This window comes from Ornithodoros turicata, chromosome 1 (assembly GCF_037126465.1).
Source record: "Ornithodoros turicata isolate Travis chromosome 1, ASM3712646v1, whole genome shotgun sequence".
NCBI lineage: Eukaryota > Metazoa > Arthropoda > Arachnida > Ixodida > Argasidae > Ornithodoros > Ornithodoros turicata.
In genome coordinates this window covers 29,428,720-29,442,187 of record NC_088201.1, presented here as the reverse complement: position 1 = coordinate 29,442,187, position 13,468 = coordinate 29,428,720, and the positions used below count along the sequence as shown (strand labels likewise).

At 48.8% G+C, this 13,468-nt stretch overlaps 1 protein-coding gene across 1 annotated transcript in view; it reads right to left on the bottom strand.

The window, feature by feature from the left end:
- Positions 1–819: 819 nt before the first annotated feature.
- LOC135377815 (uncharacterized) overlaps positions 820–13,468 on the bottom strand; it is a 34,145-nt gene continuing 21,496 nt past the window's right edge. The window contains exons 10-14 of the mRNA XM_064610505.1: positions 9,405–9,632; positions 7,427–7,624; positions 4,539–7,029; positions 3,092–3,223; positions 820–1,772 (exon numbers count right to left, since the gene is read on the bottom strand). Of these exons, the coding sequence (XP_064466575.1) occupies positions 1,637–1,772; positions 3,092–3,223; positions 4,539–7,029; positions 7,427–7,624; positions 9,405–9,632 (3,185 nt within the window). The 3' untranslated portion in view covers positions 820–1,636. The remainder of the gene's footprint in view (positions 1,773–3,091; positions 3,224–4,538; positions 7,030–7,426; positions 7,625–9,404; positions 9,633–13,468) is intronic.

The window sequence follows — 13,468 nt, the reverse complement described above, 5'->3', positions numbered from 1 at the left end:
CGGTGGATGTCCCACGGAAGATGCGTCTTTCTAAAGTTGTTTATCATCATCATTCTACATGTTTTCATAGGAGCGGTTGCTGTCGTCTGCTACGGTGCTACGGTAGACGTACGTCCGCTTCTGCGCGTTCAAAATTCAAATTTGCATTGTCCAATCACGACGTAAATCTCGCAGGCCGATATGTAGCGCTCATAGCGGATCGTGCGGACGGGCTCCTCATAGGGGTTGCCGATTATGACATGGTCGTTATAATCTATAGTATGTCGTGGTTTTACCATTCTCTGTGTCCCTGGTCTGTTGTTGCCTGCCATCTCCTTCATACACGTCTCTACCAACAAGCCCAGCAATCATCGCTTTTATGACCGATGGAGCCAGACGAATACTGAACCATGTATTACGAGCGTAGACAAACCATTGCTTCTAATCTAGCACATTTCCATTTGTGAGTCATGCTTTCATCCATTCGCTATGTACTGTAAGAACGACGTAAAATCAATTTGACGTCCGCGAACAGAAATAGTATCAGTCGATTGAATCCAGCGACTCCGTGACAGTGTGTAGAAAGAATAGCCTCCGTTGGAAGCCTCCGACGTTTCGAGCAGCAGACTACTCTTTTTCCGAGAGAACAGAGGACAGTCTACTGTTCGAAATGCAGGGTGTTTATTGTTATTCGACACAGATTTTCTATAAAAAAAAGCTATGACAGCAGCATATATGCCGTTTTTGCAGATAGGTTAAACGTTCAGGCGGACATTCTGTCGAAGTAGCGACTAGATCACAAATTACCTAAAATCTGTTAATCAACTTTTTAATTAGAGGTTTTGGGGGACATGTGAGAGAGTGAATTGGAGCCAGTCATTACTCAAAGCCACCTTATTTTTTAAAAATCCTGAAACGAGAAAGCAGGTTCAAGTGTTCATCACCAAACTTGTTATGCAAATGAGCCGAAACCGAAACAAGCGCCTCTCGAGCCTGAGGAGAACAACGCCCATTTGACGTCGGAGGATCACGTGCTTTGGAATGATGGAGCTGATAGGAGTAGGCACTGATCTGCTGACCAGATAAACCGCTTCGCGGCTCAAATAAGCCGCCGAATGTGATAGGTCCTGTCCTTCTTGAACTCCTGATGCGCTTGGTTTCGGTTCATTCGCATAGCAAAATTTGGCGATGATAAATGAAAGCACGTGCCGATTCACTTTTTTTTTTTTTTAAATAGGGTGGCTTTAAACAATCCCTGGCTCCACTTCTGTTATCACACATTTCCCCGAAAACTCTCGTTAAAAAGTTAATTAATGAATGTCAGATAATTCGTCATACTCTCTTGGACAGAATGTCCGCCTGGTCGTATAACCCGCCTGCAGAAACGGCATCTGTGCAGCTCTGATAGCTTTTTAATAAAAAATATGTATCGAATACAAAAAGCACCCTGTATATGGACCCTAGGACTTTGCCCTGCACCCGCAGAATCAGATACCTTCTGGTCAGTACCACTTACTGGCATACCTTACCAGTGACGAGCTGTATCCTACAAGAAAAAGGAGTCACTAGCACACTCTTTTCCAGATGAGATTGTCGCATTTGTCCCAGCACACTTGAGCGTATGTCCCCTCTCGGCGCAGCCCATGAGGTTTATTCTTCAGATGACGCCTGAAGAGGTATCGTAGAGTTCATCCAGCGCGTCACACAAGGATTCATCAGCGATCAGGGTATCTCTGGCAGAGTCCTGCTGAACACGCGGCAGCAACACGGTCGTCTCGCTGATGGATTCATCGCTATTCAGGATATCGAATGGTCGGGATGGTATGGAGAGGACAGGAGGAAGGTCGTCAGGAAGGGAGGAGAGAGAAAATGTTTGCGAGGGATGGTTAGAAGAGAGGTGACCTAGACACGACAACGAGGCTCGCCTGCCGTGGCTAGTGACGATCCATGGGTGTGTGCAAGATGACATGTGCTTTGTCAGGCTATGTGCGTGCACCACAACAGACAATCATAATGGGCAAACAAGGTTTGGGAGTAGGAGAGAAAGAAATGCGTAGTGTCAGCCATGTCTACGTGAAGATAGGTCTAGCCAATATTCGTGCTATCATGTAAAGCGAGTATGCGTAGTAAGACAAACAAATAAACTGAGATTATATCGGAATCGTTTTTAGAGTTTCAGCTAAGTATTTAACGCGGCCTTTCATTTCATTGTCTTATACCCCTGACACATGGGTTAGCTTTTTTTTTTTACTTCCGTGTTAACGCCGCGAAGCAACTGTGGCTATGAGCGGCATGCAGACGTGGACAGGTGGAGAGAGGACAGCGGGATGGAGTGGGGGACAGGGGGGTTAGTATGCGTCGGTATGCCTCGGTAGCTCAGTCGGCAACGTATTGGCTTGCTGAGCTCAAGATCGCGGATTCGAACTCGGCCGAGGACGGTAACAATGTGGGGGAGGTAAACATTGCTTGCAGCACCGTGTGTCGGAGATTTGGGGCGCACGTCAAAAGAACCCCAAGTGATCGAAATTATCCGCAATCCTACTCGGCGGCACGTGCAACATGTCGCCATACTATAGGCAGACAAACCTTACGTGTAACATCACGGCACCATTATTACGAAGGGTGTCCTTCTCTGGAAAGGCCGCTGCCCGTGTGTCAGGGGTATCAGACTGCTTAAAAAAAAAAAAAAATCGCAGCATCGACGACACATGCTATTACGAATGGTGGAATGGACGTTAACTGCAATGTACAAAAATATGCGGGGAAATGACGCAGGGCCGGCGAGAGAAGTTACGGGCCCCCGGAGATGGGTCATGCCCGGGCCCCCTCCTCACGTATCGATAACACAGTCCAAGAATTTCTTCTTTATATGAATACGACAAGCCTTGGGTCCCGCGGACCCCTGAAGTGCCCCGGGCCCCGGGGCGTCATCCCCGGCTGCCCCACCCTCGCGCCAGCCCTGAAATCACGACATATTATGTGCATCAATGTCGCATCAGTTGAAGATTCGAAAAAGCCATAGGCTTTTTGTAGAAAGCGTGAACGTGAGAAGACACACGGACTATACACAAAATGTGTGATGAGTAATTATGTGCCTACTGTTTAAACTAACCTGCCATCGTCCTCTATGAGTGCTTCTTGTCGTCGCAGCATCTGATGATGTGACTGTGCTTGTGAAGCTGCACTTCTGACATCACTTTCACCTGTAGGCTGTGAGGTTCCGGACGGGGGACTGAATGAATACCTGCGCATCGGGTAGACGCAGCAATAGCCAGGAATCATTGAGTTATGACACTCAGAAACAGAGAAGAGAGCACTAAACACTAATAGCACTGCCTCTGTTGAAACGATATGACGTTTAGTCCTATTACAGAGCAACTCATTGTTCGTCACGGGAAACGGACATATAAGTAGCAGGCTAGTTAATGAAACAAGCGCAGTAGTTTATCCAGAACCGCAAGCTCGAGGGGGGGGGGGGACGTTGCAAAAAAATTGGGGGTGCAGTTACATTGCAACAATAGTATACAGGAAAACATTTGGGGGTGTTGGGGGGGGGGGGGTTCTGGATAAACCGCTGAACAGGCGGCATAGCCCCCGACCCACGCGAAATCAGTCGTGACGTTGGGTCAATCAGGAACATGCAACGACGCCTTGCTACCAATCTGTACCCAATAGTCGGAGGCGTAGGTAGGATAGTACCATAGAAGCACAAGTTGCGAAAACCACGCAACTAGTTAGCTAATTAGACAATTGCAGACACTATCCTCCCGCCGTCTCATGCCATTTTCCAGTCTTTCACGTTAGCGAAAATAGATAGATAAATACCGCCGGTTGTTACTGTCGTTACTAGAAATTCAAATAAAGGAGTTCTGCATCAGACGGTACATTCCAATCATATCTTGCACTGCAGACGTGGAAAACGAAGGTGAGCTTTGTCTTTGTCCTTCACGTGGATCCAAGGCAGTTCACGGCAACGCTGTCACGCCGCGAAGCAACCGTGGACAGATGGAGAGAGGACAACAGGATACAGGGAGGAGTGGGGTTAGTATGCGTCTTAGGCCAACTTCAGGGGGAAATGTGGAGAGCCTGCCGGAAAACACAGGGAAAGCCTCAGACAGCAGAGCGGGAGCCGGGATTCGAACCCGCGTCACCCAAATTTTGGCGTGGAAGGCGATCATCCTAACTAATCCTAACCACTACGACACGCGAGCTGTTTTTGCTATCTTAATAGGAGAAAAGAAAGAGAAAGATAAAAAAATAAGGAGGCAAGGTTTTTGATCTGGACGCGCACCAAAATCGCTCATTCCTTCAGGTAGCCGAGCACTGGTGGTGCCCGTGACTTCATAGAGGACGGTTACCCCATCGGAATACTGATTAGCTGCAACTTTTCAGGCTAAGGAACTGAATCAGTTAGTTAATCACGTTTTGGAAGCAGCTGTTCCAACCCTAGTGGGGAGCACGACGATTACACCTACGGGTTTGTGTGTAACTTTCATATGTCTTCGTGAATACATGCGGAGCAAGGCTTATGTGAAGCCGCAGCGTGCAGGCCAACTTACCTTCTGATGGGTTTGGGAGAGAGTTCTTTTGCGGAGCTTTCCCCACTGCTGCTGAGACTTTTAAATGTACTTCCCTCAGGGGAAATGAGCTTGAGGGCTGGCACATTTCTCTTGCAGTGGAAAAATCGGGGAGTGTTGGTGCTTTCTTCGCGCCTCTCAGGGGGTGGCACAGGTGAAGGCGGGTGCACACGAAGTCGAGGATTGGGTAGGCACGGGTAAAGTTCGATAGTCTGTGCCCCATAGCGGGCTCTCTGGCGTGGCCCTGGATCAATGACAATGGCAAGCTCTGAGTAGGGGGGCCGGCTATCTGGGCCATTGTCCGTCGATGAGCAGTCTGTGCCCACGACGTCGTCATTGGTTGAGGGGAGAGAATCCGATGACGACGACGACCGGCACACGAACGAAGGCGACACAGCGCGACTATCCCCGCCCGCAGAGCCCTTTCCGGAACTTCGCGAGTCAGGCTTCTTGCAGGGTCTCCGTTGAGGACGTACCTCCGCGTCATCCGTGTCCGAGCTGGACGGGGCTTGTGTCGCGCTGGCCATGCTGGATTTGGACGGGTTACGGGACAGCTTCAATTCGGTTGATCCCGTGCCCAGCTCGGCAGGGAGTGATTCCGCACTAGGTGAGAGACCCGGAGAGTTGCCCGGGGTGAGCCGCCGATGCTTCTCAGTTTTACGATATTTGTCCCCTTTCCTATTCGAACAACGCGGGCTTTCCAGACTCATGCTCTTGCTGAACGGTGAGGTGTCCCGAGATATGTCTCGCTCTGGTATGTCGAACTTTCCCGTGTCCAGAATTATGTCTACAGAACCGCCGCCCCGAATACAGGATTTGCCAAACTTAATTTCCGCGATGTCGATGCCTATTCCCTCATCATCGACGGAGTCCTCTGTGCTCGTGGTCTGATAGTTGTGTCTAGATGCTGCGGAGCGATACTTGCCCTTTAGGCCCACGCGATCCTTGAGAGACGATGGGCATAAGGGGCCCCCGACAGATGATCGCCGCTTTTGTAATAACGGTGACGTTGGTCTGTGGGCGTCAAGACATGGGTATGCCTGTGTTGCAGGGAACTGGAAGGTTTTGCATGCTTGGTGATTTGGAGATAGCGAGTGGCATTTCTGAGGGGAAGCGAAGTATTCCTTACGTCGTGCGTGCTGGCCCGTATTCTCCAGCTCATCGGCGATAGGACTAGTTGAGTTGCACCTCGAAAGCCCGGGACTGGACAATGAGGAGTAGCCTGAAGTGCTAAGATTGGATTCTGAGATAGTCCTGTCGGCCGAGGAGCACATAATGGTCAGAGGACTCAGGTAGTTCATTGTCTTTGTGCTGGGGTTGGGTGTTCGGGGAGGGCTGGGTGCTTCTTCAGACTCGCACGAGCTCATGTTGGCCGTGATAAGGATCTTGGGCATCGGCAGCTCGACGGAGTATTTACGTGGCATACTTAGGTCTGCGGCTTTTGGTTTCGATACGCTTCCAGTTTTAGGAAGACTCATCATGGTTATCTGAGTTGGTTCTTGTTTTTCGTGGGGCTTGAGAAATCCAGTGGGTGAGGCAGCAAGCATAGTTTTTTGCAAGAGATCAAGAAAAGCCTCCTTAGCGTCCCCTGTGTTGTGCTTTGGTGATATACTCCCTTCTACTTTTGGCACTGATACAGAGGGCTCTGATGTCGTACTTGCATGCGGCAATGGAGACGGAGTTCTTGGTGTCACTTCTTTGGATCGGCTGCTATCTTCACTGGACTGCTGTTCCAACAGAGGGTGCGGTGAAACAGGTCTTTTTGCACACGTGTCTCCCGCAACCGACTCGGCACAACCTTTCTCCTCCCTAATAGCATTCTCGGCGTCAGCACAGCTTGTTGTTTTGGAAGGGGACTCAGGCGCGGGAGTCACCTCCACCTGAACCTCGCTTGTCTTCGGCCCTGCGCTCAAGCTATCAGAAGATGAATTCTGCTCGAAGGATTGCTCCTTGATTGAGTGAAACTCGTTGGCCGTGAGTCTCTGCATGAAGCTCGTCTCCACGCTTCCCTCGCTGGCCACTGAGACGTCAGAGATGTCTCCAGGAGTTTCCTCGCGCTTGATACTATGGATCTTGCGCTCGCTCAGCTTGATGAACTCATCGAGGCTCATCCTCCTCTTGCCAGGAGACTTGGTGGAGGTGACCAATGAGGCTAAGATTCGCGATGTTTCTGGATCCTTTTCCTTAGGAAGGGAGGCAGTTGCGATACTGGGTGGAGGGTTTTCGCTGTCACTAGAGTTAGTAGAATGCTTCTTGGACCCTGAAGACTGAGAAGAGCGCTTGAGGAGATCGTCAAAACTGAAAGCGGCTTGGTCCTTGTCTGATGGGCTGGAGCCGCCTTGACCGCTACGAACACTGTGACGCCGAATGCGGCTGAGCAAAGATCGCTGGCAGGGCTGGGGACTCAGACTTGCGGGCGTCAGGCTCGGCCGGGTGGAACTTAGGCTGTAACGTGTCGCGGGAGGCGACGGATCTGCAACAGAGCTCATAATTGTTACCCAGTTTAATAAAGCGTCTTTCATGCAATACAGTTGTTGAAAAGGCGCACTGCTATTTTCATCAACCATCGTTCTTAATGGATGTAACTGGGCGTCCTTTCTATATTTCGTTAGCCTTAGCTATTACTCTAAGTTGTCTTACATTAGTCCGCGTTGACTCACGCTTACGTCAGAACAATATCTTACTATACAACATATCTATTTCGACAACAAAGTAAATTTTGTGAACTTTCCAGGGGCATTTTGGTTCTATAGTACAACTGCATATACGGCTACCCATAAGTTGATTCTCTCGTACTTACTATATCTCATTGCTTAACGCCCCCAACCGGCCCTATATAACTGTCATCTCATTGTTTAACGGTACTCAACTGTTTTTGCTTCGCTCGATTTCTTCGGCGAGGAATTTCTCAATCTTGTCGGCGAACTTCCGTTTGATGCAGTAAACCAGCAGGATGAGCAGGAGGACTGCTGAAACGGTGATGAGACCCAACCAAAATGGTTCCTCCAGCATCCGCTGGCTGAGTGGACGGTAGGGTATGCGGAACACTTGCTTCTCGCAACGTGATCCTGCACACGATGTAATTTAGTGCATGTGGGATCATTTGCCGTTTCTTCATATCACAGCAACTGTTGCCGTAATTGTAGTGAGGATTGAAAAAAACGCGTTTAAAAATCGGGATGATCGACCTAAAAGAGAAAAGCTGAATGAAGAACGTGCGAGTTAAAATATGACATGAAAGCGTGGGAATGTCACAGTAAGATTACAAACGAGGGGCGTATCATCCTAGGACAGAATAGGGCTGTAAAGTATACATAGAGTTTACGTTAACGCTGACGCTCGAATAAAGAACATGTGATTAGGATGTTGCCCCCTAAAATGCGTGTACGGAGATGAGCTCTCTCGGCCAAGCAAAATCCGCTTCATTTATTTTCCATGGCGCATGTGTTGGGCCCAGTGGCGGATGCAAGGGGGGCGATCGCTCCCCAAAACGTCAGTTTACACATTGGATTTCCCTCTCCCCCTCCCCCACTACTCGCTCCGACAAAGAAACCGCCCCCCCCCCCCCCCCAAACCGAGGGTCTGGATCCGCCCCTGGTTGGGCCTTCCCGAGGAAGACGACTGATGGATTTCAATGCAAACGGTTTGGTTGGCCAGAGGGCGCCAAGGCTAAGATTAAAAAAAAATAAAAAATAAAATAAAACAAAATAATAAAAAATAAAATAAATAAATTTAGGATTGTTGGAATGACTTTTTTTGTAAGGACTTTACCAAAATTGCGAAATGCATACTTTTTTCACATCGTGCTTTAGAATAGTTTTCTTTTCTTAGCGATAAATAATAAGAATTACGCCGAAACTTGATTTACAATGTCTCACGAATAAATAGACCACGAAGTTGCACCTCTACCCCTCACCACTTTAGCGAGTGCAAGTGCACAGTGCGGTGCGAGGAGACCTACAGTACGGGAGAGAACGACAGGGAGTAGAAGAAGAATGGTTACAGACGTTAAAAGTAGTAAAAAATTGCAGGGCGGTTACGATTGTATAACGCGAATTTCAACGGTAGCTCTTGTGTGTGGATGTTTACACTTTTATATATGACACTGATATATGCACAGCTACTTTAGAGTGACGAGTACTGCCTTGTGATCTGTCAAGTGAGTGGTGATGTGTAAGCCCGTCTCTGAGTTTGTCAAAACTGCTTTTATCAGCTTTAGATTATTTTAACTTGTTTTGCATAACCGAAACCGACAGTCAACAGACAGAAGAAGAAGACAGAAGGAGACAGAGAAGAAGAAGAGAGAAGAAGCGGAGGGGGCGGGATATGTTTATTGAAAAAAAAAAAAAAGAAAGGGAGGAAAAGCGGAGGGTTTTGTGATACAACCACAGCGATTTCCCGATACCTTCCCGCTAACAGCTACCGCTGTAAAAAATACAGAAAAATATTTGGAATTTGATTGTATCTATACAAGGCGATTTGCAGGAAGGCAGATCATCGTGGCAGCATTTGTCGAGGGTGGTCATGCTTTTAGAACAGCGGGTTCTGGGGAGAAAACACAATATATGTTTTGTTTTCTATGATTCAGAAAAAAAAGAAAAAAGAAAGAAACAAGGAATGAAAGAAAAAGGGAACCAATCGTAAAGGTGAAATTACTTGTCGTGGGAATGACTCATTGCATTTTTATGTCTTTCGTGTTGGCACAGAGTGTTTTTGTAGCAAGGATTTACAGTCGGCTATGAGACGCCGTGAGCATACACAGAACGAACCAACTCAGAATTTAAAAAAAAGAATTATAGATCATGAAACTGCTTGACAGCAATAGCAATGTCATGCAAAATGGCATACCTTCAAAGAAAATGTTGCAATGGCAAACGTAAGTGCCGTTGACGGCGACGCAGCGGCCGTGGCTGCCACACGGACTGCCTTCGCACGGAGACGTTCTCAACGAACAATCGGAACCAAAGAATCCTGGTCTGCAGGAACACTCCACAGTACCCGCTGGAGACACCGAACAGTTCCCTTGCCGGCTGCATGGTTCTCCCACGTCGCATACAGTCACGTGGCAAAATAAGCCTAAACGAAACAACGTCACATAGTTTCTAATACTGAAAGTTCATCAGTGTCTTAGGAGCTAACAAGCAGCGACCCACGCAGTGGTTTACCCATAATTTCGTCGTTGGGGGGGGGGGGGGGGGGTTGGCTCTGCGGGGGTGTATCTATATGCTTTTGACAAAATATTGTGCAATCTCTCAAAATTTAGGGGGCCTCCTTTAGATTTGGTGGTGTTAGGGGGGTGCAGGGGGGGGGGTCTGGATAAATCACAGGACCCACGGTTTGTGCAAACTCAAAATCAGATGATGTTGTTGACCTCGTATCATCGAGTGCCAAGAGTTGGTACAAGGAGCAGAGCGGGTGTGTGCATGACATCAGATGCGTTCTAAAGGATACTATGACGTTCAAATTAATTTTAGTGCATCGATTCCATAAAAATTGCGTGGTATTTTTGATATTTTTGTGAAAGTATTACTATTGCACTCAGGGACTCTGGTCGATTCATAACCCTTTCTTTGTTCTGTTAATCTCTAGCACACCCAATGAGTCAGTCGTCTTTGTATGAATTGATCTTTTGTATAGTGGTCATCTTTGCGGGGAAAATGAGTTGCCTTGGGACTGGTGTGCATCAACGGATTTTTCACTGTAAATTCTTTTACTTGTGTGGTGTGGTTTCTGTGAATTGTTTGTCCGTCACGTTTTGTGTATGCGTTAGTGTTGTCTGGTTTAGGAGGTCGTGACGTATAATTGGTCAGGACGTGTCACACGAGGCTCGGGCAACGAAGGACAAACAGTAGCTTATAAGCCGCCGTGTGACGTCAAGAGAAGGAAGTGGGTCAGAGCCGGGAGCAGAGACGAAGCCAGCAAGTACAGCCTAGCCAGCGGACGACTCCGAGAACGAGAGTTGGAGCCCGGGTGGAGGCCTGGAGGGAGATCGACTACGGCGGCCCATGGATCCAGCCCCGACCGAAATCGCAGCTGACGTCATCTTCCATCTGAGCTGACACGGGTTACCCAAGCTGAGGCTGGGAGCACCCGGGTACCGTGAGTCTGTGACCACCCGACGAGGGGCACCCGACAACGAGGAGAAGCGGGACGGGCAGACGAAGGCGGCTGCTGAACTCCAGGGACCCAGACTCCATATGCAGGACTGTAAGCCACTCGCTCTAGTCAACCGTCGCCGCTGCCGCTAGACTCGGGCCGTGGACAACGAGCAGGAACTGTGGCTGAGGAAGATCGATGGAAGCGGCAACCGAATCCTGAACCTGGAGAGCCGGACTGTAAGCCTCCGCTGAAGACATCTTCCGTGTCTACGGCCTCAGGAAGCACGTCGGTGTCGTCAGGTCCTCGTAACGTCATGGTCAGTCTGTTCTTCTCGGGGCGAGGGTCAAAGTTCTGGACACTGGACGCCTTCGGTTATTTTTGGCGTGTTCGTCACTGTTGTTTAAGTATGTGTTATCATTGCTACCATATTGCATTGTGTAAATATTAAATTGTGTTTGTTAACGCTAGTTAGTTTATGGGCCTGATTCCTTCTCACCTCTGCGGGTGCCCACGTGAACGTATCCCCTGTTTTGTGAGTTATCACGAAACACCGTATAGTAATATACCTGACTTTGTATACTCTTACGCGCGCACACACACACAGAGAAAAAGCTGCACAGATTATTATATTTGATGTCACCTGACCCCACGAGTCAGCCCACGTACATCAAATACAGCGTTGTCGCTTTCCACATAGGCGCAAATTCAAACAGATTACAACGTATATTGCATTATTTCGTCGAGGATATTCGGCGATATTCACGCCACACACACTGCTTATGTACAGACAGTCGCACGACCTTTCCATGCCCGTCCAAGCAGCATGAAAATGCCAAGACCTAATGCATATGGCATTTGTACACGAATTACACTTGCACAAATATGCGGAAGGTTTGTTTTTTGCGCCAATTTATGGGTGAGTGCGATACAAATGTATCTGAAATGCTAATGACATGGAAGTAATTTCTCGTGAGCACGGCGCACTGTTACGTCACTTACACCGTAGCCTGTCTCAGGGGATCCATTGGAGTTCGATGCAAGAGAGTGCTCATGCGAGCGAGTTGGTTATGAGTTGGATGGCATACGGCATACGACAGCAGCTCCCCCTCAATAAGAATATCAGCTGACATGTGCTCATACATTTTACCGGGAGCCAGCATGGTAGCCAGGAAAAAATATTGGTGGGCGGGGGGTTCTATGGGGACTTTACATGGGGGAGGAGTTGTTTCCCTCTCCCAAACGCACCATCAAAGGTACTTTTTTTTTTGATTGGGTGTTAGCGCCGCGAAGCAACTGTGGCTATGAGCGACGTACAGATGTGGACAGACGGAGAGAGGATAGCAGGAAGGAGTGGGGGACAGGGGGGTTAGTATGCGTCCTGGGCCGACTTCAGGGGGAACTGTGCCGACATTCGTCTGGAAAGTCTTCGGAAAACCCAGGGAAAACCTCAGACAGCACAGCCGGCGGTAGGATTCGAACCCACCACCTCCCAGTCTTCAGCACGACCTTGGTTACCACCAACGAGCGGACGCCTTAGCCCACTCGGCCATGCCGCTGGTCCATCAAAGGTACGATTTCGGAAGGGGGGTTTGAACCCCACTGGCTACGCCCACGTCGGGAGCAGTCGGTTCTAACGTCGGCGTTCACTAAAGGGGCTGTGACAAATCGCCCAAGTTATGACGGATAAATGTGAAAGACGCGATATGAATCTGCATGCCAAGTTTTGCACATGCACACAGTACACGTGTGTGAAAACGACGCCGCGAATACCGGAACTCATATAATAATAATAACGGTGCTTTGATGTTACACGTAAGGTTTGTCAGCCTTGGCGACACGTAGCACCCTGGGGTTCTTTTGACGTGCGGCGGAAATCTCCGACACACGGTGCTGGAAGCAATGTTTACCTCCACCACATTGCTACCATCCTCGGCCGGGTTCGAACACGCGATCTCGAGCTCAGCAGTCCAACACGTTACCGACTGAGCTACCGAGGAGGGCCTGGAACTTATCCAGCCGTGATATCACGGCAGGCATCTCCGCCTGTCAGGCGGCCGCGGGAGAGTATATCTCTGCAAACGAGAACCAGTAGGAACGGCAATCTCCCCTTGGGAGTGTTGTTATCTGGTATGTAAGATGAGTTTCCGTCAGTGTAAAGGGGACTACCTCCATAGGTAGTTCACCTACTTGATGACAATACACACCAGTAGGATTGGCGGAGCCTCTCTAACTCCTCTTGTTTTAGGGCCTTGGACCTAGTGGTTTACCCAGAATTTCGTTCTTGGGGGGTGTTGGGTTCCGCAAGGGGGTGTCTTTACATGCTTTTGACGAAATATTGCGCAATCTCACAAAATTTTAGGGGGCCTCCTGCAGGTTTTTTTTTTTGGGGGGGGGGTGTTAGGGGTGTTAGGGTGTGTATGGGGGTCTGGATAAATCACTGCTTGGACCGCCTCTTTGAATACGGTCTAACGGTCGTGGAGCGATATTGCTCCTCGAAATATTTTTCCTAAAAAACTTCTCGGACATTGGAGCTCGACGCCGGGGTTTGTTCAAGGACTTACATCTCGTCAACTATAAGCACGTAGAAAAATAATTATTGCTTGGTCAATACGCTGCCGTGCAGTACAATGCAAGGTGCAATGAACCACATGTATCAAAGTGTCACAACCCCGTTTAAGAAGGCTTAGGAATGTTAAGTGATTAATAAACCACTTATAACTTCGACTACGTTACATCTTGGCACAGAATGAGGACCACCTCAAGCCCTCTTGGTCGCAACCTCAAATGTGGGGTCGTCAGTCATTGCGTCATCC